Source organism: Myotis daubentonii, chromosome 7, assembly GCF_963259705.1.
Source record: "Myotis daubentonii chromosome 7, mMyoDau2.1, whole genome shotgun sequence".
NCBI classification, from domain to species: Eukaryota; Metazoa; Chordata; class Mammalia; order Chiroptera; family Vespertilionidae; genus Myotis; species Myotis daubentonii.
The window spans coordinates 40,285,243-40,310,235 of NC_081846.1; the positions used below are offsets into that span (position 1 = coordinate 40,285,243).

The 24,993-nt window shown below is 38.9% G+C and overlaps 2 protein-coding genes across 3 annotated transcripts in view; both read left to right on the forward strand.

Annotated features, from left to right (window-relative positions):
* Positions 1 to 24,993, forward strand: part of ZNF385B (zinc finger protein 385B) — a 375,335-nt gene that overhangs the window by 80,713 nt on the left and 269,629 nt on the right. The gene's annotated exons all lie outside the window — the stretch shown is intronic.
* LOC132237963 (SS18-like protein 2) lies at positions 3,296 to 3,648 on the forward strand. The gene is given in 1 exon segment (XM_059702493.1): positions 3,296 to 3,648. A coding segment is annotated over 1 exon segment (234 nt). The 5' UTR covers positions 3,296 to 3,310; the 3' UTR covers positions 3,545 to 3,648.

Genomic DNA, 24,993 nt, shown 5'->3' on the forward strand with positions numbered 1-24,993 from the left:
TAGGTAATTATCAGTTTGCAAAGGGCCGGTACATTCACATGCAAAAGCCTCTGCCGCAGCCTGGGTGGGGCGGGGTCTCAGGGAATCAAAGGACGGAGCAAAGAGCTATGGCTGATTCTCCGCCCAGCCCTAAGGAGTCCCCAGTCTCAGTGACCCGATAATTACTGCAAGCACCTCTGAGGGAAAGCCGTCCTCAAGTTCGCCCGCCGCCCGACAGTGCAGCTTCTCCCGGTATGAGTCCTGGGTCCCCAGAGACTTCCCGGAACCGGAGTTCAGAGAAGTCGGGAGCTTGTGATTCAAAAAGACAGCCGCGTCCTCAGGTGCCACCCACTTTCCGCGCGCTGGCGAGCCGCCGTACCTCTGCACTTCACCTCTGCAGCTCCTCTGGCTCTCAGTGTGCTTTTCTTTCCTTCTAGTTGTAGAATTTACACTCAGCCAGCGTTCCTGTTGTTCTAGATGATGTCTGCTCTGTCCTTTGAGGTGTTTTTCAATTGTTGTGGGAGGAGGCAATTTCCCGGTGTTTATCTATGCCGCCATCTTAGTTTCTCCAAGCACTTGAATTCTTAAGGGTTAACTGGTTAAGCTCCTGGTTATAATCCCGAAGAGTTCCTCTCTTCTGTCTTGCTTTGTTCTTGCCTGCTTGTTTGTTCTTGTTTCTCGATTGGTCTGTGACCAGCACTCACCCATGCACCTCCATAGTCATGTAGCCTTAAGCAGCTTCATAGCGATGGCCATTCAGACCCCACACACAGTGGACTACAGCTGGGAACACAAGCTAACCCAGCTAGATGCTGGATTGTACTGTGCTTTAATATGGAGTGGAGACTCTGGGCATTGTCCTTAATCCTAGCCCCACTGAAGACAAGATTGTACTTTTTCCATGGTGGGACAGAGGGAGTTGGGTCCTTGGAAGGGAACCCCCTTAATTTTACATCATCAAAGTTTTCCATGATACCGCATCCTCCCAGGGGGGCCTCAGGAAATTCGTTTCCCCATGGCCCTCCAAGAACTCCACTTTCACCGATCACAGGTAGGGATGCAGAGGGCACTCTATTAATAACAACATATCATTACCAGTTTACAGAAAGAAAAGCAAACCAGAAATATGCATTAAAAGACACTGTCGAGATGCAATCAGAAAAGTTTAGCATGTGGAGAGTGCTAACGTAGTACCAACAGCCTAGTTTCTGAAACAAGTAAATTGCAAATGATAAAAAAGACATGAAATGAAATTACAGTGTATAATAATCTTAAAAGACATATCAACTAATTGCAGTGTATGGGCCTTTTTCAGATCCTGATTCAACAAAATGTTAAATTAAAAAAAAAACAAAAACATGCCCGGCTGGTGTGGCTCAGTGATTGAGCATTGACCCGAGAACCAGGAGGTCACAGATAGAATCCTGGTCAGGGCATATGCCTGGGTTGTGGACTCAATCTCGGATAGGGGGCTTGCAGGAGCAGCTCATCAATGATTCTCTCTCATCATTGATGTTTCTAACTCTCTCTCCCTCTCCTTTCCTCTCTCTTAAATCAATAAAAACATTTAAACAAACAAACAAACAAACAACTCCCCCACAAAAACATGCATATGACAGTTGGGGAAATTTGAATGCTGACTGTATTTCTAATGATAATAAGGAATTATTTAACAATATTGATAGGTACATAACAGTATTGTGTTTCTTGAAATGCACATCTTTTAGAGATATACTGAAACACTTTGGGTGACATGTTATTTGATGGGATTTGCTTTAAAATAATCTGTGAGGGAGGAGAAATGGCAAGTGAAACACATGATAATTATTAAAACAGGATGATATCAAAACTATTCTCTTTTGTGTTTGCTTTAAAATTTTTATAACAAAATGGAAAGAAAGGAGTGTCACTTAAGATCAGAGATCATATTGTAGAGATAAATAGTTACTTATGTGAAATAATTAGTTATAATAAGAAGGGTTTCAGGTTAGGGATATTTTTACCCCATTCTCAAAGATACACTGATAATAAGATGTAGTTAACATTTATACAGCATTATGTACCAGACAGTTGTTCTAGTCATTTTACATATGATATTGTGCTTCGAATTTACTTGAATCCTCTGAAGAATTCTACTGTCTTCATTTTTCAGATATGCTTTGAGATTAAATATCTTAAATGAAGACACAGTGAGCAGAAGATGGAGGCAGACTTGCAATGCAGCCCTTTTGGCATTTAATGCTGATGTGTTCCCCCTACTCTGTTCAGCCTGAATGGGGTGGAGATTTTGAGTGACAATGTCTGCAGTCTTATATCTATATGTTATAGGTATATTTCATGTACATATATGAAAATGGAATTATTTCCATTTTCTTGGTCATCATTCTTTGTCCAAATTCAAGCCTTTTGAGAGAGATTGTAATTTGCATGTTGACTAAATAAGAAACTCCAAAACTAGTTAGGCTGCTCCAAGGCAATACTCCTGAATTTTTGATGAGGCAAGCTGTTCCCCTTCCCCACAAGATGGGAGGAGACAAGTACAATTTTATTTTAATATTCTTCTTAATGAATCATTTCAAGGCTGTTTCCCTGGTGTAGTGCATTTGCATGGCATAGCATGCTGCTGGAAGGAATAGGATGGATGGTAGGTACATCATAGGGTGAGACCTTCTCCTTATCATGCATGTGCACAGAGAAGGGGGGAAACCCACAGCCAATAAGAAATGCCATTTTCAGTACTAAGTAATGAAGACAGCCCCGATGTTCCCCAAGGGGGATAGCTCCCTCGTCTAGGACCCAAAGGAGCTAATAAAATATTTTAAAAAGTGAATGTTCAAATCCATATGTCAGGACTTTTGCATAATCTTCAGACAAGTAAACTACAAACTTCAAGTCAGTAAACTCTTTCGTAAAGTGACCCTCTCCATTTCTGGGAGCAACTACAATTTGTGATAACTGAAGCTTTATTGGTAAAATAGCAGCCCAGGAGGATGACTAAAATAAATTTTTGTGCTTCAAGCAGTTCAATGACTGACTCTAATCACACAAAACTGAAGAGATTTAGGAAGCCTTGAGAGATAAAAGCCAGGCATCTATCTCTCACTTCATTGAAATAGAAGCAACTTGGACACTGTTCCTGAAATTATAATGCACATAAAACATAATGAAGCAATCCTTTAAGGAAGGTAAAAGAAATACTAGGAAGTTTGATTTCTAGTCAGCCGATGATTATTTAGAAATTGGCTACAGGTGTGGAGCTGCTTGTTGGCTCTGCTCTGGTGGCGCGGGGGTTTCCGGGGCCTGGGACCCGGTTCCGACTTGGCTTCCCGGGATGTCGGTGGCCTTCGTACCAGACTGACTGTGAGGCAAGGCGCAAGTCAATCAGGAGACCATCCAGCGGCTCCTGGAGGAGAATGACCAGCTGATCCGCTGTATCGTGGAGTATCAGAACAAAGGCCGGGCGAACGAGTGCGTCCAGTACCAGCATGTGCTACACAGAAATCTCATTTATTTGGCTACCATTGCAGATGCCAACCCAACCAGTCCTTCAAAAGTGATGGAATGATCTTCCAGGTGGCTGTTGTGAAGAGTAATCGAAAGTAATACATTTCATATGAAACAGGCAGGATCTTTACCAACTCCACTGCTGAAAACATGAAGGAAAATCTGTGTCTCGCAAAGGACCTAAATAGACACCTTTCAAAAGAGGACATTCAGAAAGCCAAGAGACATATGAAAACATGCTCAAAGTCACTAATCATCCGAGAGATGCAAATCAAAACAACAATGAGGTACCATCTCACACCTGTCAGACTGGCTATCATCAACAAATCAACAAACGACAAGTGCTGGAGAGGATGTGGAGAAAAAGGAACACTTGTGCACTGCTGGTGGGAATGCAGACTGGTGCAGCCACTATGGAAGACAGTATGGAGTTTCCTCAAAAAACTGAAAATGGAACTCCCATTTGACCCTGTGATCCCACTTCTAGGAATATATCCCAAGAAACCAGAAACACCAATCAGAAAGGATATATGCACCCCTATGTTCATAGCAGCACAATTCACCATAGCTAAGATCTGGAAACAGCCTAAGTGCCCATCAGCAGATGAATGGATTAGAAAACTGTGGTACATCAACACGATGGAATACTATACTGCTCTAAAAAGGAAGGAACTCATACCATTTGCAACGTCATGGATGGAACTGGAGAGCATTATGCTAAGTGAAATAAGCCAGTCAATGAAGGAAAAATACCACATGATCTCACTCACTCATGGATAATAGAGACCATTATAAACTCTTGAACAATAATAGATACAGAGGCAGAGCTGCCTCAAACAGATTGTCAAACTGCAGCGGGAAGGCCGGGGAGGGTTGGGGGGCAGGAGGTAGGGGGGTAAGAGATCAACCAAAGGACTTGTGTGCATGCATATAAGCATAACCAATGGACATAAGACACTGGGGGATAGGGGAGGCTAGGGGACTGTCTAGGGCGGGGGGGGGGGGGAAATGGACACATATGTAATACCCTTTGTACTACTTTAAGCAATAAAAAAAGAAAGAAAATCTGTGTCTCTTTTAAGTGTGAAAATGTGAAGAACTAAAATAACTGTATTTCCATGTAAATATTTATTTTAATAATTAAGCAGAGTCCCTCAAAAAAAAAATTGGCTACAAATTTCCCCAAGATTGGTCTAAGAGTACATGTTCTTCAAGCTTAATATTAGTTGTTTTACACCCTTTTATGTGGGTGGGTTTTCCTATACCCCCAGCAAGGATAACTAAGTTATATCCTTCATAGCTTCTGTCTCATGGAGGAAAGATGGAAATCAATGAGCATGGTGTGTAGCAGTCTGTTCTTTGGTTTAAATCTAAAAGTGACTATGCTCAGAGATGCTTCATACTTACTTTGCAGTTTTTGAACAGTTTCCTGATATATAGAAGGTCATAGAGACTTGCAATTAAAGTAGGGGTTGCTCCATACTTTAAAACATGGTTACCTTTGTCAAGAAGTTAATGTTAGCTCTCTGATATTACTTGTAAAATTGTATGTTACTTATAAAGCTCTGCCAACCCAAGTGACTAACACCACTGCTTTTTTATTTCTTAGTATTGTGTAATAACCTCAGTTACTAATTTTTTTAAAAAGTTGGTTGACTCAGAATTTTTTAAAAATTGTAAAAAAGTGAAAACTGGGATTTCCTTCCAGATCTTTAAATATATCTAGTCTTTATATTGTTTATACTTTGTGACCTCAAGGGAGAAGGTATAGCTATCTCTTTATATAAAATTTATAAATTGTATGTAAAATTTAAAATCTTGCAATATAAGAATAACTTACATATATAAGATTTAACACACATAGCATAGCAGAGTGCAATCATTGCTAATTAAGATAGCGCTGACACCCTGTAACACTCACTACCATTGTTACCTGGGACATTCTCATCTACCCCCACTTCCTCTTTGCCTTCAGGAGCTGATCTCACCTACCACATAATGAAAAGGATGGAAACCATATGGGCTGAGCTCCCTCCTAGGCCTCCAACTTTTCCCAGCAGCTCTCTGCATCCCTAGCTCTAAGGCTTTCTCTTCCTCTAAAACTTTCTTGTCCACTATATTCTACATCCCATCCCTGTCTCCTTCTTCTGGAAGCTCACTGTCATAGTTACCCTTCTTCTCCTTAATTGCAGACTCTGTTTTTTTTTAAAAGATATTTTTATTGATTTCAGAGAGGAAGGGAGAGGGAGAGAGAGATAGAAACACCAATGATGAGAGAGAATCATCAGTTGGCCGCCTCCTGCACGCCCCACACTGGGGATTGAGCCTGCAACCTGGGCATGTGCCCTGACCAGGAATCAAACTGTGACCTTCTGGTTCTTAAGTCGATGCTCAACCACTGAGCCACGCCAGTCAGGCTAATTGCAGGCTCTTTGTATTCTGTCTTCAAAGTCCTTCAAATCTTTCTTTCTAGAAAACAGTTTTAGTTGCTTCCTACAGCCTCTTCCTTTCTTAGTCAGCATCCTTTGATCTGAGATTTTTGAACTATTCTCTCTTTATTTTTCACTCATTCATTTTCTTTTTAAACTCCCCTCCACACAGTCTCCATGGTACAAACTTTCATGACATCAGGTTTTGTTTAGGGTGATGACACCCCTGACTGTATCTTCAGCCACCACTTCTCTCTGTGTTTTAGGCCCAATTTATTCTCCTTTACATACAGTCAGATCCTGACCAGCAGTGTTCTCATCTCATCCAAGGCAACTCTTGAGGTCATATTGATCACTCCTGCCTCTATTCTGACTGAAGATTTAATGCAACTTGGCCTAAAATTATATGAGCATTGCTTTTTATTTTCTCAATAAGATTTTAATTTTCTCAAGACTACAGCATGTACTTCTCTCCTCCACCCCTCCTCCCAACCAGATCTAGATAAATAGCAAGAGTCAATGGTTATTAAATATCCAACCAAAAGGACTTGTATGCACGCATATGAGCATAACCAGTGGACACAGACAGTGGGGGTTGGGGGCGGCCAGGGAGAGGTCAATGAGGGGAAAAGGAGACTTATGTAATACTTTAAACAATAAAGAATAGAATTTAAAATAAAAAATATATTAGAAGTGTATAAATATATTCTTTTGGGGAGAAAAACTAATTTCAGAGACAGGTGAGTGGTAGCATTTTAGAACTATTGCCCTACAAAATTGTAGCTTTTTTATTATCTTTCTCCTTATTACGTGTTCATTGTTTCATGTATATAGCATTTTATTAGGTGACAGAGTTTCTGTAATTAAGTTTTAGAATATTTAAACACCTTTAGAAACTGCAAATCTGTTTACAAATCTAGCCATTATCTAGATACATTCTTAGGCCAAACAACACAGGCATGGGTACATCTATATATATAAAGGCCTAAGCAACCATTACCACTGGTTGACCGAATGACCGGTCAACTGGTCGCTATGATGTGCACGGGCCACCAGGGGGCAGATGCTCAATGCAGGAGCTGCCCCCTGGTGGTCAGTGTGCTCCCACAGCCAGTCTCCCGCGGCCCCTCCCCCTGGCCTGCCGCCCTCATTGGCCCAATCAGGACTGGGCGAGAGGGCCCCGATGGGCTCGCATCGCCGGCCAGGCTGAGGAACCCCACCCATGCACGAATTCATGCACCGGGCCTCTAGTAAATAGTGTGTAAACACAAATGAAGTCTGGGTGGGCATAATGGTAAGGTGTCAAGTTTGGGATGATACGGAGTTAACCAAAGTGATTTCCCTGGAGATGGATTTCAAATAGTCTGACTTAAGAGTATAAAAACAGAAGACTGGTCCAGTAAGAACAGCTTGAGTTCAGGATCAGAGACAGAAGGCACCGAAAGGCAGAATGGGGGATAAATCCAGGGATGTAGGCTTATAATAGAAAATAGGCTAATGTAGGCTCAAACTAGAAAACAAGATATTGTTCTTCCCTCACCAAAGTAAATTATTGTCACATCTATCAGCATATCATTTCCTCATATAATTGGAAGCATAGACATAATGGTTACACTTCTCATTTTGAATTTTAAACTACAAAATAAAACCATTGCATGTGCACAACATTGCTTTCTGCCTCCTCAATTGCACTGCCTTGCCCCCACTCCATCTTTTGTTACCTTTTCCTTTCACCTGTGCATACCTCTGACACCTGTCCCAGCCGCCTGCCACTGCAGGTTGACCACCAATACTCTGGCTGATTTCCATTCCTTGATCCAATGGTGCCCCTGGTATGTGGTAGCACTCACGGAACAGATATATCCCCTTTCTTTCTCATGAAAGGCATGGAGTTCAGTGGAAAGAGCCTGAAGTTTGAAGTTAGACAGATCTGGGTTGAATTCTGATTTCTCCACTCATTCAACATTTGAGTTTGCAATTGTCTTATCATCTTGGACCTTTTCTCCTCATATGTAAGAAAGGAGCATTAATTTTGACCTTTAAGCTTATTCGGGGATTATGAGAAAATGTGTTCCAAATACATAGCCCAGTTTCTGCCAGGTCGGGCGCTTCTCATCAGCATTTTTCAATATGTGGTCCCTAGAACTCCTGCATTAGAATCACTTAAAATGCAGATTCTGGGAGCTTTATTTAATTCAAATCTATAGGGTCACCATAAGACTCTACATTTTAAACAGGTTTGCCAGATGAGCCTTTGGCACTTCGAGTTTAAACATCACTGGGCTATGTATTCATTCTCCTCTCTTCTTTTCTGTCTTTCTCTCTCCTTTTTTTCTCTCTTCCTCCCCCCCCCTTTATTAATAGAATGTGCATGGGGCATGTCTCTTGTCAGGTTATTTTCACTTTTCAAGGTTTCATATTTCTCATGTAAAAAGAAAATTTCCTACTTCTTCAGTCACTGCTTAGAATAAATCATTGAAATACTTTCAATCACTTAGAAAAGGCACACACACAAATCATAACTTTAATATAAATAATTAGAGTTGTTATGGGGCCCTTCCTTATTAAGAACAAGATGCAGTAACATTCATGTGTGGCTTAAAGCAGAAGGTAAATTATTCAATGGCTAGACCTAAGGTGAAATGAAGAAGGCAAACTTTAAGGCTTTAAGGGGATGCCCCAAATTTGTAATCAATATAAATACAGTTTTTATCTATGTTTCAAAAAAAATCAAAATTAATTCAGAAAATTTACCATGAGCAAAAATCAATATTTTGCATAAAGAGAATATCAGTATTGAAAAAGTGTTTCCTTTCTGTCAGGTTCTAGTATGGCTTGCCACACATTGTTACTAATCTAAACTATTGCATTAACATATTGTTTATCTTGATTGTTATTTTCTTTATTAATGAGGCAAGTGCCTTACTTGCCTCATTGTAGTCCTGGTCCTGGCTTATCTCCATCGCTAAATCATTTTAGTGTTAATTAGCTAAAACAGAACAGTCCATTTCTACCCACATTTCACCAGAATCTCCACTTAATCTTCTAAGTGACAGTTGTATAAATACTCTAATTTTGCTATAGATGTTGGGAAATAGTCACATTTTGAGAATGTCAGTATGGATGTTAGGGATTCAGATATGTCTCAGAAAGAAACATCATTTTGCAAATGACACTGTCATCTAGAGATTTTATTAGGTACAAGAAGAAGTAGCAAGACTATAAATCTAGTGTTTGAGGCTCATTTCCAATTGTTCTCAATAAGGGCTGGAAAACTGGGAGTCAACAAAAAGGAAAAACATACAAGTAGATCAGAATCAGCCTGGCAAGAGAAGTGATCGCGGAAGGAGATTTCTGTATAATTAAATGTCAGTTTGCATTTTGAAATATTGCCTGCTGCCTCCCACTCAATCACCAAGTGAGATGAGAGGGAATATTCTCTATGCAAACCCAGAACTGAGAGCAATACTTGGTTTCTCCGAGAAGGGTGACTTATAGATCAGAAGGATCAGAGCAGATCATTTTCCCAAGACATTAAATATCGCCAACAAATTAAGGTAGACATTATGATTTTCTCCTATAAGAAAAGCAAATAAACAGTAGCTCGGCCGGCTTGGCTCAGTGGTTGAGTGTCAACCTATGAAACAGGAGGTCACGGTTTGATTCCTGGCCAAAGGCACATGCCTGGGTTGTGGGCTCGATCCCCAGTGTGGGTATGTAGGAGGCAACTGATCAGTGATTATCTCTCATCATTGATGTTTCTATCTCTCTTCCTCCCTCTCCATTCCTCTCTGAAATCAATAAAAATATATTTACAAAACAACAACAACAAAAAGATAAACATGAAGCTGTATAAAATTTTGGAATTTTAGAACACAGAGAAATTTTAGAGTTTGTCTAATTCATTCTCCACCCTTTGCAGAATAGAAATTTGATGCCCATTCAGATGCATGGTTTCTCAAGGTAACTCAACTATCAAGTGACTCACGGAGCTGCCACTTTCTTCCACATGATGCTGGGAGCATTTGCTAGGTTGAGAAGGGTAACTGGTACAATATGCAGTGGTACTGGTCTCCTGTTCCTGGTAGGCAAATGACTTAGATGTTTTTAGATCTGGTGTTGTGGGGCCGAGAAGTGGAAACAAAAACTTGGATAAGTGCTCAAGACCAGCTAAATACCCATGTTTCTTAGCATTCCAATAAATACTTTACTTCTTTCTTCCCCATTCTAACCAATTACACAAATTCCAAATTTACAGAATCAGTGTCTACAGAGGGAAAGCTTGGACATTATGAATTTTGGTAAAAGCTCCCTGGATATTTTTTAATATGTTTGTGGGTTTTTTTTAAATTGATTTTTAGAGAGAGAGGAAGGGAGAGGGAGAGAGAAACATCCATGTGAGAAAGAAACATTGATCGGCTGCCTCCAACATGCCTCCTACTGGGGATTGAGCCTGCAACCTGGGCCTGTGCCCCCACCAGAAATAGAACCGGTGACCTTTGGGTGAATGGGACAGATGTTCAACCAACTAAGCCACACTGGCCAGCCCCACCCCTGGGTATTTTTGTTGTGCACTGCTTCATTAGAGATTTCTTTCTGACAAAGAGGTCTCTATCAGTCAATAACAACTTAATGTGAGTTAACTCAAGGGTAGGCTTGAGAGTCTAGGAAAAACAATCAATGATAACACCAAAGAAGGAAATTCTTCAAAAGCAAATATTGTCTCTTTTCAAGTTTGTCCAGTCACTGACAAACTTGGAGGAGCAACATAACCAGACAGAGCACTTGAATGCCCCTCTTAGAGCTACTTAAGAATCTTACTTATATGAACCTGTTATCATGGAACATAAGACTACATTATTCATTGTCACGTTGTGGTTTCAAAACAAAAAGGTATTTCCTAACCCCAGGAGTAGAGAATTGAATTAATCACCCTCCTCAAGTCAGAGCATGCTTTCACTCATCATTTGTTGGGAGACAGGCTCCTTTTTTGTATTAATTTATTTCCTTTTATTCCCATATGCCTCCTCCCCCCCCCCCCAGGAGGCAAACACTCCTATGTATTTGACACGAGTTCTTTCAAAATTATTCCAACATATAGGAATGTGTTTACTGTTTTGATATATTTTACATTCCTCATCTGGGTCATTGAGGTGAGAGGAGAGGGAAAGAAGAAAGAGTTTGATAGATGCTTTAATGCATCTTCCAACAGACAGACATTTGTGGAAATTGTGAAGGATGCTCCTTTTCAAAGAGCGTAAGATTCTTCCTTAATTTTTCTTGGTGATATAGCACCACATGAATCTCACTTGTTGATGTAAACATAGTGTTTCAAGTATTCCAACTAGTAAATCCAGGTAGTAGCCTCATGCATTGCCCCATCTTGCCTGTCATTTTCTCCACAATCCCTCTGCAGGTAGGATGGTTGATTGCCAGCTACCTATAAATCAAAAATACCTGTACACAAGCCTGTATTTGAAATATGAAAATAGTTTACAACCTAGTGTAGTCACCAGTAGATAAAGACTTATTTGACTGGCTGAACAAATTATACACGAGCTGTCCTTTTCCCAAGTCTTTTCGGAATGTAAATCTGTGATTTTTAACAACTTTGAAATTAAGAATCTACCTAAAAATAGTTGGGGGACTGTCCTTCATGAACATTTTATAGAGTAAATTTTGCAGTTACTCTTAGGGTCAACAAATAAATTTGGCTTTCCCTATTTTTGCTGTTATTTTCTATAATGGAATTAAGTTAAAAATCAGTCATTTCTTTCAGAAGGAAAGTGAGAACACAAAGACTTCAAATGTCATCAAATGGAACATCACAAGCAGTGGATATATTTGGCAAAGAAACATTTTTAAAGATCAATTTTAAAAGGGCAAAAGACCATTTAAAAGAAAATCAATATGGAAAGAACAGGTAGTCAGAGGTGGCAATAAATTAAAAGTTAAAGAAGAAAAAAAGTTCAAGCAAAGTCAACTTTCTTGTCATCAGACTCTTATTCTGCACATTTCTTTTCTAGGTCATCTTCCCAGCCCTTCTCTATTTCACATCAATTCCAACTAGCAGTGGGGTGATGACATAATGAACCTGGAGGTTCCTCTTTCATTTGAAACCTGGAGGCTTGGTCTTGCCCCCAGAACATTAGGACACTGATTTTCAACAAGGCATTTTCTCCTTTTCTCTTCTGAGCAGTTTCTGATTTTGATTCTTACAATCAAAACCTGACAATCTCAATTGCTCTAATATTTGAGTCTTTGTGATCTGTTCTTATCATCTTTTATATACCTGACCTTCTCAATAATTGGGTCATTTTCTGCCTGTGGTACCTTTGGGATTAATTTCTCCAACTGGGCTTGTGGGTTCATTTCCGGGAAGCCATAACGCATCCCCAGAAGCTGTCAGCTTTAAATCAAGACCCGGTGTTCTAAATTCTTAAAAGAGGCTTGGGAATTGCTGTTTTGTTCTTTTGTTACTCTTAAGTACGTTACCCATGCTGTATGCTTTGACCCAATAGAACACAATCCTTTGTCTAAATCTACCTTAGTTCCTTATTAGTGGCAGAAGCTTGTAATAAGGTAACTACAAGAGGAAGATGAGAACCTGCCAAGGACCAGATAAAATTACTCATGGAAGGTACTGGCTTTGAACTCACTGATGTCTTCAGATTAACTATTACCTGTGTGTGTGTGTGTGTGTGTGTGTGTGTGTGTGTACATATAGCATTGCATTTTCAATTATTCCAGACCGAGTGTTCAACCCTTACAAGAGAAGAAGTTAATGAAAATTACAATATTGTTAGAAGTTACACTTTCACATATGAAAAAGTAATCATCAGGACTGGAATCCTTGTAGGAAAACTTATATTCTATGTTTGAATACCCACAGATGTTAAAACTTTGCATCTGCTGCACATCTGTCATGGGAATTTCTTTGACTTTTGAAAGAACAAATGTCAAAATGATACCTAAGCTTTGTTCCAAAAACCTTTAGTGTCCAACTTTTGTTGGTGAAATAAAGAGCGACAGTGACTAGAGAAGCTGGGTGTGGGTTATCTACTGGCCGTGAGTTCTGCTCCGCTCATTTCGGGTCAGAGCATGAGAAGGGAAGCCCTGTCCTCCTGCCTCTGATCAGATTACACTGGAAAGGTCTCCCAGATACATCCCAGTCCCTTTCAACAAGCTGAAGAGGAGTACAGTTCATCACTGCAGTCTTTAGGAAGGATTTTCTGTGAGTGAATAACAGGAACGTTTTCTGCTTTATCTTACTCCTGATCCTTGCCTTCCAATGCAGCCACCTACTAGAGGCCACAGCCTTTTACACATTGTCTCACATGCCCTTAACTCCATTAACACAGATCATACTGGTTTTTAGGCTGCTTCTTGTTAATCGATGTATGACGCTTAAAACTGTAATGGCTATTGCGAAATTATGGTAGTCCTTCCTTGTTCGTGGCTTTGCCTTCCGCAGTCTCAATTACACATGAAAATATTAAATGGAAAATTTAATAATTAACTCAGCAATGCACAAGTTTTAAATTGCGTGCCGATCTGAACAGTGAAGTCTCAAACCAGCCTGCTCTGTCCTGCCCAGAAAATGAATAATCCCTTTGTCCAGTGTATCTGTGCTTCATATGCTCCCTCCCCTCAGTCACTTAGTAGCCTCCATTGATCAGACCCACTGTCTTGGTATCGCAGTGCTTGTGTTCTGGTAACCACGACTTTACTTAATAATATTGGCCCCAAAGCCATTCACATAATTTCTATTATAGTATGTTATAATTGTTCTCCTTCATAATTATTTATTATTAATCTTGTACTGTGCCTAATTTATAAAAGAAAATTTATTGTAAGTGTGTATGGATAGGAAAAATCATAGTGCATATAGGGTTCAATACTACCTGTGGTTTCAGGCATCCACTAGAGAGTCTTATAGACTGTATCTCCTATGGATGAGGGGGAATTACTTAATATAAAAATTAAGAATTTCTATAACATGGCAAGGAAGGATTTTTCTAAGCTAAAGATTGTAGTCATAAGTGAAAAGATGGATAGATTTGATGGCATTAAAAAGAAGTTAAGTAAATCTGAAAATCTTCATGAACAAAATGAAAGGTAAATGGAAAAATATCTGCAATATATGAGAAACAGAGTTAATGTGTTTGATATACAAAAAAATACCTCTTAAACTCAATAATAAAGACAAGCTCCAATTGAAAAAACAAAACAAAACAAAGACCATGAATAGGAAATTCACAAATAAAGGCTATAATACCTAGTCAGTGTGCATATGAAACACTGCCCAACTATGTTAGTAATCACATAAGTGCATTAGAAAACATGCTGTGCTTGTCAGATTGACTAGGAGTTCTTTGAGCGGCTTTCTCAGTGTTGTTGAGGGTGCAGGGAATAAATATTCTCTCATGCTGCTGACAGGAGTATAAATTGGTATGGCTTATCTAGAAGTCAAATTGTCAATATGTATTAACAGTGGACCTAGGAATTCTACTTCTCAGAATTTATCCTAAGGCAGTAATCATGGATATGCATAAAGATACAGATACAAAAAACAAAACAAAAAACTTTTCCAGGAATATTTAAAATAGTCAGAAAGAGGAAAAAAGACCATCCTACCACCTCCCTAGGTTCTAAGGGAAATGAAATGGTTTCAGGTGGTCCTTCATTCTCTCTTATCTGGAGGTGTTTGGGAGAAACAGCTACCCTATTACAAGCTTCTGCCACTAATAAGTTACCCTATTACAAGCTACTGCCACTTAGGGGTTACCTAAGACTCCCTGGTCCTCCTCAAGTCCTCATAGGAATGAAACTTCAATTTGGCTAAATTATCTCTGTAGTGTGAATATTTTTCTGTCATTAGGACTGATATTAAAGACAAATATTTAATGCATGGGGAGATGTTTATGATATGTAAACTGAAAAAGCAATATACAAAATTATATGTATAGTAATCAGATTTTTATAAATATCTAGTCACATTTTTTTTTTAAATCTAGAAAAAATACTCTAAATTAAAATGTGTATCTCTGTTAGTGGATTTGAGGGGGCATTATTTTTATTTTTTAACTAGAGGCCCGGTGCATGAAAATTCATGCACTCAGGGGGCAATGCCCTCAGCCTGGCCTGCGCCCTCTCACAGTCTGGGAGACCTCGGGGGAAGTCCTGCTGACAGCTTAGGCCTGCTCCCCATGGGAAGCGGGCCTAAGCCACAGTCTGGCCTCCCTCTGTGGGAGGCGACTGGCAGAGCAATCGGGGGATGATGCTGGCTGGCGAATGGCTAGCCCCGCTGCCCCCTGATTGCTGTCTCCTCCCTCTGCCCGCTGGCACCCACCTTGGCTGGCCTGGTGCTGCCTACTTGCTGGCCCTGCCCCCCACTGACCAGTCATTCTGCTGTTTGACCAATTTGCATATTAGGCTTTTATTATATACGATGATATTTCTCAAATTTTCTATGTTGAACACATTAGTTTTTTAATATGTATTGAAGTATAATATACATCTAGAAAAGTATACCTCTTATAAATATACAGCACAATGAATTTCTGCAAACTGACCACACCTGTGTAACTGGTACCCAGCTCAAGACATAATACACAATTTTGTGCTCACTTTATGTTATTGACCACCGCTCACTAACACCACCCCCTCCAAGGTGATGACTTCTAAAGGCATACGTTAATTTTACATGGTTTTGTACTTCATAAAAATAGATAACATCATATAATTTGTAACCTTTTGGTCTGGCTTCTTCTGTTTAATGTTACTGAGATTCATCATGTTGTTGCTTGTAGTTGTAAATAATTCCTTCTTACAGCTGTATGTTATTCTCTTGTGGGAATTAATACTGAATGTTCAATGTATTTACCCATTTTACTGTTGATGGATATTTGGATATGTTTCAGTTTGGCTCTATTGTGACTGGTGCTCCTATGAACATTCTAGTGAATACTGTACATTTGGTGAACATAACTACCTAGTCCTGTTTGATATATGAAGTAGAATTGCTGGGTCATAGAATATGCATATGCCCAGCTTTAGTACGTACATATTGCCAGTTTTATGCAGTAGCTGTACCAATTTGTACTTTACCAGCCCTGTTTGACTTTTTTTGCTCCATATCCACATCAAGTACTTTGTATTTTCTGTCATTTTCATTTCAACTATTTTAGTGGGTATGGGGGTATTACATGGTGTTTTTAATTTGCATTCCTCTAATGACTGTTGAGGTCGAGTCTCTTTCCATTTGTTTATTAGTCATTTTGTTATTGTTTTCTTGTGAATTCAAGGCCTTTGCTCATTTTCAATTGGTTATCTTATTGATTTGCAAGAGTTTTCCTATATATTCTGGATGCAAGGCATTTATTGGATAAGTGTATTGGGATATACCTTCCTCCTCTGTGAGTTGCTTTTTAAATATCTCAATGATGTCTTTTGATGAAGAAACATTTATTTTTTAACTTTTCCTTTAAAGGCTTTCATATTTTTTGGAACATTTAGATTTGCAATCCTAGAATTGTTATATTGTGTGAAGTGTAGGAATCAAGATACTTTTTTTCTAATATGGATATCCAGTCAACCCATTCCATTTAGTATTTTTTTCACTGCTACATTATCATCTTTATTATAAATCAGGTGACAGTATATATATATATATATATATATATATATATATATATACATATATATATATATATATATACACACACACACATACATACATACACACTGTGTGGGGGTGAGTGAGTGTGTGAGTGTGTGTGTGTGTGGTGTGTCTAGACTCTCTCATTGGTTTTATTTTCCTTAAAATTAGACTGTTTTAATTGCTATAGACTCATAATAGGCTGTAGTATCTGGTAGTTAAGCCCTCTAGCTCTATTGTTCTTCAGAACTGCCTGGACTATTCTTGGCTCATTGAACTTCCATATATATTTTAGAATCATACTGTCAGTTTCATAACATAATATTTTTGGTATTTTGGTTAAAATTGAATTGAATCTAAAGATTAATTGGTGAGAATGAACCATTAGTTTGTAATGAGAAAATGCCAAAGTAATTTTAAAAAATACTAAAACACTATTAGGTTAAGTTTTTTTTTGTATCAGTTTTGTTTTCCAGAAAGAAGACATATCTTTTAAATTTTCAATTATAGATATATTCAAGACATACATATTTTGGGTATATTCTAGAAGATATGAAAGTAACAGTGCAATCTAGTTATTAGTCCTTTAGGGAAATCATAAGATTTCAAGGTTTATTTCTTCATGTAAAGAGTATGAAGAAAGTATATTTAAACAGACTAGACTGAATTATTGCTCTCTTGGGTTTGGCTCATCATTAAAGGCCTCATGTCATAAAGCAATATGTTTTAAGTATAGGATGACCATATACTGAGACAGTTCTAGTTTGTATTTTACGTCTATTGAATAGGCATCTTGTCCACCTGTCTTCCATTTTTCATGGGCATAAGTTCCCTGACATGGCTAATTAATCACATAGTTATTTATATAAGTTTGTTATTTTTACTACAAATTCCATGCCAATACATTTCCTAAGAAAACAGCTTTTTTTTGGAATAAGTTATTCTGAATTAAAATGTCTAAAATATTTCTAAATAGTATTATCAACAAAGTTCCGAGGAAGGGTTAGAAAGACTACCCTATTGTGATGCTTAGAATAAAAAGCTTTCTTATCTGGGGTAAAAGGGAATTAGCAGAGAAGTTGCCTACAGTCAAGGATGAGGTCTAAAGGAGGGCATGGCACATTCAATTCATTTTTAGGTAGGTTTTGGGAATTAAGTGAAAACTGCTCCAAGAAGGTAGGATGGAGGTGTGTTAGCCAAAGAGGAAATTCTACGTCTTAGAAAATGAGAGTTAGGCTAGCATCTGAGAATTGACTATAGAGCTCTAGCTTCCTGAATGTAATCTGGTTCAGAAAGCTCCATCCTTCCAGTCCTCAGGGACACCTGTGTCTTAAAGATGAGAGAGACTCATTCATGACCTGAGGAGAAGATTCTGGGGAGGCTATCTGTATTCTGGGGATTGCTATGTAGTATTCTGGGGATTGCAGTCTGATGGGGCCCATAAGTGCTGGTGCTTCTCTCTGGAATGGAGGAATCAAATGCTCTTTCCACACCTAGCTGTTGTCAGGGTAAAATTTACTGACAGTTGCACAGCAGACCCCCGGACTAGGGCAGAGATTACTTTCAAATAGCTGTGATCTTTAGAGCAGTGGTTCCCAAACCTGGCTGCCCATTAGGGACTCCTGGGGAGGATTTTATTGATTGAATTTTTGTTCATTATAAAAGTAATTTATATCACTCTAGAGATTTTGGAAAATACAAAGAGCAGAAAATAATTAGGGGAAATTTTTCTATGCTCCTACCATCAAAGTTAACCATATTAGGCTGTGGTCCAATCCCAGACCAGTTACATAGAATCTCTAAGAATGGGTCCCTGACAACAGTCTTTTAGAAACCTGTCGCTGGTCATTCTAATATATGATCAGGGTTTAGAATCATGGAATCATCTTTGACAACAATATCTCCCTCTGCCCCTCTCCCCCAATCCCATTTAATCCATCACCAAGTCCTGCTGATTGTTCTTCTCAAGTTTATTGAACCTCTTCACTTTTTCCTTCACCATCATCTCCAGGCCCATCCACATTTTCGCTTCCTTGGAATTTGTCTATATTCACATGGAAACTTCTCTACTGTACACCACATGCTTTATCTACTCTGAAGGCAAAGTGGTTTTTTCACAAATCACACCTGTTCATGTCAGTCCTCCGGTGCCCCTTCCCTAGACTGACACTCCAGCTTGGCCTCTACTTAGTGCCTCTGCCGTATTACACATCTCATTCCTCTTTCTCTGCTCTAGAGGGACTGGGCTTCTGGATCTTTGCACATTTCATCTTCTTTGTCTGGAATGTTCTCTTCTTTACTCCTATTCATTCTATAGCTCTTAGTTCAAACATGACCTCTCAGACTACCTTGACCAGGGCAGCCCCTGTTAAAGGCATTCATAGCACTGTCTCTCTTCTGTAGGACACTTGGTACAAGTGCCTTTGATCCTCATCAGAAAGATAAAACGTTGACTTCTTGTTAATCTAATTTCAGGTAAATACAATCAATTAAAAAGTTTGGCTCTAATATATTTATATATTTGAACTTTTAGCAAGTATGTGTCGTTGAGCCAGAATTATTTGAAAACAATATATGCATCTTAAAAGACTAGAAATGCATAACAAAATGTGGTTAACTTTGATGGAAAAATTTCCCCTAATTACTTTCTGCTCTTTGTATTTTCCAAAATCTCTAGAGTGATATAAATTACTTTTATAATGAGTAAAAATTCAATCAATGCACAAATGTGTCTAGATGATATTTAGAGAGAATATGACTGGAGATTAGATGATGTAACATCGTCTCTTTAGTTTAACTACACTTTCCCACATAGAAAAAGCCAGAAAACACCATTCTTGTTTGTAAACTTGTTAAGATGACCTGAGATTTCAATGAACTGAGACATTACTTGCTTGATGGATGGGTCTGACCTGTGTGGAGCAATCTATGGATTACTCAAGTTCCCTTCCATGCCACAGAAGGTGCAATGGCAGGGACCCAGGGAGCCAGGAGAGCTTGTTCTTGCTTCACAGAAGACCTGCTGGAGTGGCTCCAGGGCCTGCCTGCTCAGGAAGGTGTTCACGGTTGCTGTGGGAGGAACGCAGCTGCAGCGCCTGCCCTTGCCCAGGTGTCCATGATCGGTTATGATATCAGGTTCTCCATCCTGTGTTCTGCTGTCTCATGCCATTCCAGGTTGCCAGGGAGAGCGGAGGGTGAGTGGAATTGGCTTTCCTCATTATGAAGAAGTCTGCATAGCCCAGTCAATAAGCATTGTTCTTTCTTATAGCTACAGGTACACCTTTTGGTGTTAAAATCAATATTTGCCTGAGGCCAAAGCCTAAAACCTCATTAAAAATAAGTTTTAAAATATGGAAATAGAAATTGTATTTTATTATTAGTTTAAACATTACTTATCTCTTTGAGGTAATAATTTTGAGGTAGCAAAGCTGGCCTTTTACTGTGTGAGTGTGTGTGTGTGTGTGTGTGTGTGTGTGTGTGTGTGCACGCGCGCGCTGTTTTATTCGTTTGCTCTGCTGGGTTATGAGATTTTTTTTTCTTTCTTTTTAATTGACATACATCACTGTACAAGTTTAAGGCATACAGCATGATCATTTGAATTGCATATGTTATGAAATAATAGTTGTAATAGGGTCAGCTAACATTTATCTCATATAGATACAACATAAAGAAGCTGAATTAATTATAACTATATTTTTATTTTGCCAAAGGTTCATGGAACACCTTTTAAGTGCTGGACATCTGATTGGCTTAGGATCTACAATAATGAAAGAGAATAAAATAACCTTGTTTGATTTGCAGTTGGGTAACTCGAATGCCTCGGGTACTTACCTATTGTATTACCTAATTCAAAACAGTTCAAACCTTTTCCCTACTTAATGCAAGAATTTCAATATTTTACCAGCTTGCCCTCTTGCACACTTTTTTGAACAACTGAGATACTCCAACAAGTCAGTTGTTATTCACCATCTCAACCAGCTGCCTGGTCTGGACCACTGCATCATTCTTTTGTCAGTAGGTAACATCTGCAGCCTCCTGCTGCTGCTTTCCCATGCAGGGCTGTAACCCTGGGTGCCATTACAGACTCACACAATTTCCCACACTATTACAAAGATCAGCTGTGATGTTTACATGAGTTCACTCATGGCTTTAGGATTTCAAGAGAAAAAAGGGAAGAAAATATGAGTGGAGAACTCCATTCTTGTTACTAGATATGGAGATTCTCTGAGTTCACAGACCAAAGCCCTCCCCTGCCACCCCTTCTGTAGGCATCGCTATTATGCAGTCTTCTCTGCCCAGGCTCAGGCCCATCTCCATGTTTCAGGGATACATTAACTTTCCCACAAAGGGAATGCCTAGAGCAAGTCTCTAATATCTGGATCACAGTCACCTTTCTCCCAAGCCCAGTGACAGCAGCTACAGGCTCATCCCTCTACCGGTCTATTTCCTGCTCCTGTGAATCATTTTAGACGGACACTGGAAAGATCTCTTTGTGGCAACCCTGCACCTATCCACAGAGGTATGGTCTTTTCCTTTTAGGTCTTGAGAAAATTCAGAACATCAGTACTTTTCCCAAAGTTGAGTTGATGAATCTGAAATGATCACAAATATGGGGCTTAAAAGGTGTAGTCCAGTTTGAGCACCAGCAATCTCAGGTTGTTCTTCTTTTCAAGGTAAGAGGCATTCATGTGCTTACTGGACTCCAGGCCCCACCCATCTCTTCTGGTGGAGTGCTTGAACAAGAAAACACATCTCCCAGTAGCTAACAAAAACTTTTAGGGACAACAGCATTTAAATTGACTTGCAGAAGGAAAAAATGTGTGAAAAAAATATATAATTTGCAGAGATGATTCTGTGCTGCAGTGAAAACAACTTTTTATATAATTATGAAAAGCAGATTAAGCTCCACGGACCGTATTAGCTCCAGAGTCTATGGTTTACCTTCATATCTCCACTTAACTGGATGATCCTTTAAGAGGTTTTCCCCAAAACAAAAGAGCAGTGTGCCCCTAAAGCTGAATTTAAATCTTTTCCTCAAGGGAAACAAACTGCTAGAAACATTAAAACATCAGTTTCTCTTATTCAGCAATTAGTGTCAAAATCTCTTGGGAGTCACTTTAGGCCAGAGCACCCCATTAAGATCTATTTTACTAGATATAATTCAATAAGGTGTCAGTAGGCCATCAGAAAAAAAATCTCAGATAGATGAACTGCCCACTGAAATCAAGCACTAAGCAATATTTTCAGCCCAATACAATGAAGTTAAAACGCTGTAGAAGTGTGCTCAGAGTACCCTGGGGGCTGGTAAGCAAAGAATTCTCCGGAGTCACTCTCCTGAGCAAGAAGCAGCAATGTTGCTTCCTCTGGTTTATTTTAAGCTCTTTATTTTTTAAGATTCTTTATTTTATTAATTTTTTTAGCCACTGTAGTTCCCATATATGAATTCGATTATAACATAAATATTGAAACATACCATAAATGAGCATTCTACTGACGTCTTAATTTTCCCAAAAATTGTATTTGAGGAAAGGTTGTTGTTTCTAGCCTGATACCCAAGAAGTCAACTTTTACCTTCCTTCTCTGTGTGTTTTTATCTTGGCCAACTAGGATTAATAAATTAGGGCTTGGTGGACAGAACACACATTCCCCACCTCCCAGACAAGACTTCTTTCCTACAGTGCCTCATTTCATTTTAAAACGTTCTAACTACTTAAAATAAACATATATTTAAATAAATCTAAAGCGTGACTTTTTCTAGGACAAATAGCAATCAGAAAAGCACAGGTAAATAAACAGGTTTTATCTTTTATAAGATAATACAAAGTCTTTTTTTCCCCCTTAGATTTCAAATTTAAAAGTCCTGAAGTATGTCATGTTCTTGTGAACTACAGTGTGTTAATTAGCACTGGGAAAGGCCAGCCATGTAAAAAAATGTTAAATATTAAGACTAAAGTGTCATTAGTCCTCAGCTGAGTCAGGATCTTGGCTGCTTGAGCTGAAATGTAGCACTCAGACTTCAGTGATTCAATGAGAGGGTGTCTAACCTCGCCTTGCCAGGTTAAAAGTTATTTGTTTTCCTTATGTTTTACAATGGAGTGGTTTTTCTAGACAGGGAATGATATATTAATGATGAACTCTTTTTAAAATTTATCTCTTTATCAATTAGTTCAGTTAATTCTTAAGATACATTTTAGTATTTTAAGAGAGAACATAAAGTAATAGAACATAACTTTTATATGGCACAGATATTTTCTTTTTCTTTTTTTATCTTTAATTTCTTTATTGGTTAAGGTATTACAAGTGTATCCTCATCCCCCCCAATTAACCCCCAACCTCCCCCCCACACTCATGCTTTCATCCCCCTGTTGTCCATGTTCCTTGGTTTGGCTTATATGCAAGCATACAAGTCCTTTGGTTGATCTCTTCCCCTTACCCCCACCCTCCCTTACTTTCCCTCATGAGATTGATAGTCTGATCGCTGTTTCTCTGTCTTTGGATCTGTCCCTGTTCATCAGTCTATGTTGTTCTCTATATTCCACAAATGAGTGAGATCATGTGGTATTTATCTTTCTCTGACTGGCTTATTTCACTTAGCGTAATGCTCTCCAGTTCCATCCATGCTGTTGCAAATGGCAAGAGTTCCTTCTTTTTTACCGCAGTGTAGTATTCCATTGTGTAGTTGTACCGCAGTTTTTTAATCCACTCATCTGCTGATGGGCACTTAGGCTGTTTCCAAATCATAGCTATGGTGGATTGTGCTGCTATAAACATAGGGGTGCATATATCCTTTCTGATTGGTGTTTCTGGTTTCTTGGGATATATTCCTAGAGGTGGGATCATTGGATCAAATGGGAGTTCCATTTTTACTTTTTTGAGGAAACTCCGTACTGTTCTCCACAGTGGCTGCACCAGTCTGCATTCCCACCAGCAGTGCAGAAGGGTTCCTTATTCTCCACATCCTCTCCAACATTGTTGTTTGTTGATTTGTTGATGATAGCCGTTCTGACAGGTGTGAGATGATAACGCATTGTTGTTTTGATTTGCATCTCTCATATAATTAGTGACTTTGAACATGTTTTCATATGTCTTTCGGCCTTCTGTATGTCCTCTTTCGAAAAGTGTCTATCTCCGTTGCCCATTTTTTGATTGGATTGTTTATCTTCCTGTTGTTAAGTTGCATGAGTTCCCTGCAAATGTTGGAGATTAAACCCTTATCTGTGATATCATTGGCAAATATGTTCTCCCATGTAGTGGGCCTTCTTGTTGTTTTGTTGATGGTTTCCTTTGCTGTGCAAAAGCTTTTTATTTTGATGTAGTCCCATTTGTTTATTTTCTCTTTAGTTTCCATTGCCCTAGGAGCCGTATCAGAGAAGAAATTCCTTCAGCATATATTTGCGATTTCGCTGCCTGTGGATTCCTCTAGTATTTTTATGGTTTCCCATCTTACGTTTAAGTCTTTTATCCATTTTGAGTTTATTTTTGTGTATGGTGTGAGTTGGTGGTCTAGTTTCATCTTTTTGCATGCATCTGTCCAATTTTCCCAACATCATTTATTGAAGAGACTGTCTTGACTCCATTGTATGCTCTTGCCTCCTTTGTTGAATATTAATTGGGCATAGTGGTTTGGGTCGATTTCTGGGATCTGTATTCTATTCCATTGATCTATATGCCTGTTCTTGTGGTACAGATATTTTCTAAAGTTTTATGAGAAAAATAGTTTTGTGACCCCATTGGGTTTAGGGAATAAAAGAAAAATATATTGATATATGTGCAGTTTAAATAACATTTCTTTTAAATCTCAGCTACAGGAATTGCTTAAGCCTGATTTATGTATAGTTTGAGTAGATTTTAAGGAGGATAACTGCCTTTGTGGAGAGCTAACAGGGATAGATTTTATTTGGAAAACTTTGTAAAGTAGAGTTCCTTAAAATGGTGGCATCAGAGTAAAGTGTCCATGGGACAGATAGGCTTTACACATCAAAATGAGGAACTTTCTAACAATTCTCTGAGGATTATGATTTAGCCTGTGCTATAATGAATTAAGGCACTTTGCTATAGGGTGTATGAGTGTAAATGAGGGGTTCTTTATGGCATGCTGTATGAATATAATCAATAAATGTCTTCATGGTCATACCCTGTGCTATAACTCATTTTCAACAGGTGAACACTCCAAGTATGGACTAGTCTCTACTTGCTCCTTCCTTGCCATAGAGCTCTGTGCCAACTTGGATCAACACAACTTCTCAAAGCCAATATTTTTCAACCTCCTGTGTTTTTCCCATAGGCAGAAATCCTTCACAAGCCGTGACCCTTTGTTTATCTGAACCCTTCATGGCACAGTACTGTCCACCTCAGCCAATTCTTTCTCTTGCATCCCCCCTTTTCCTTACATTTTGACTGGTATTCCTAGACTCTTGTACT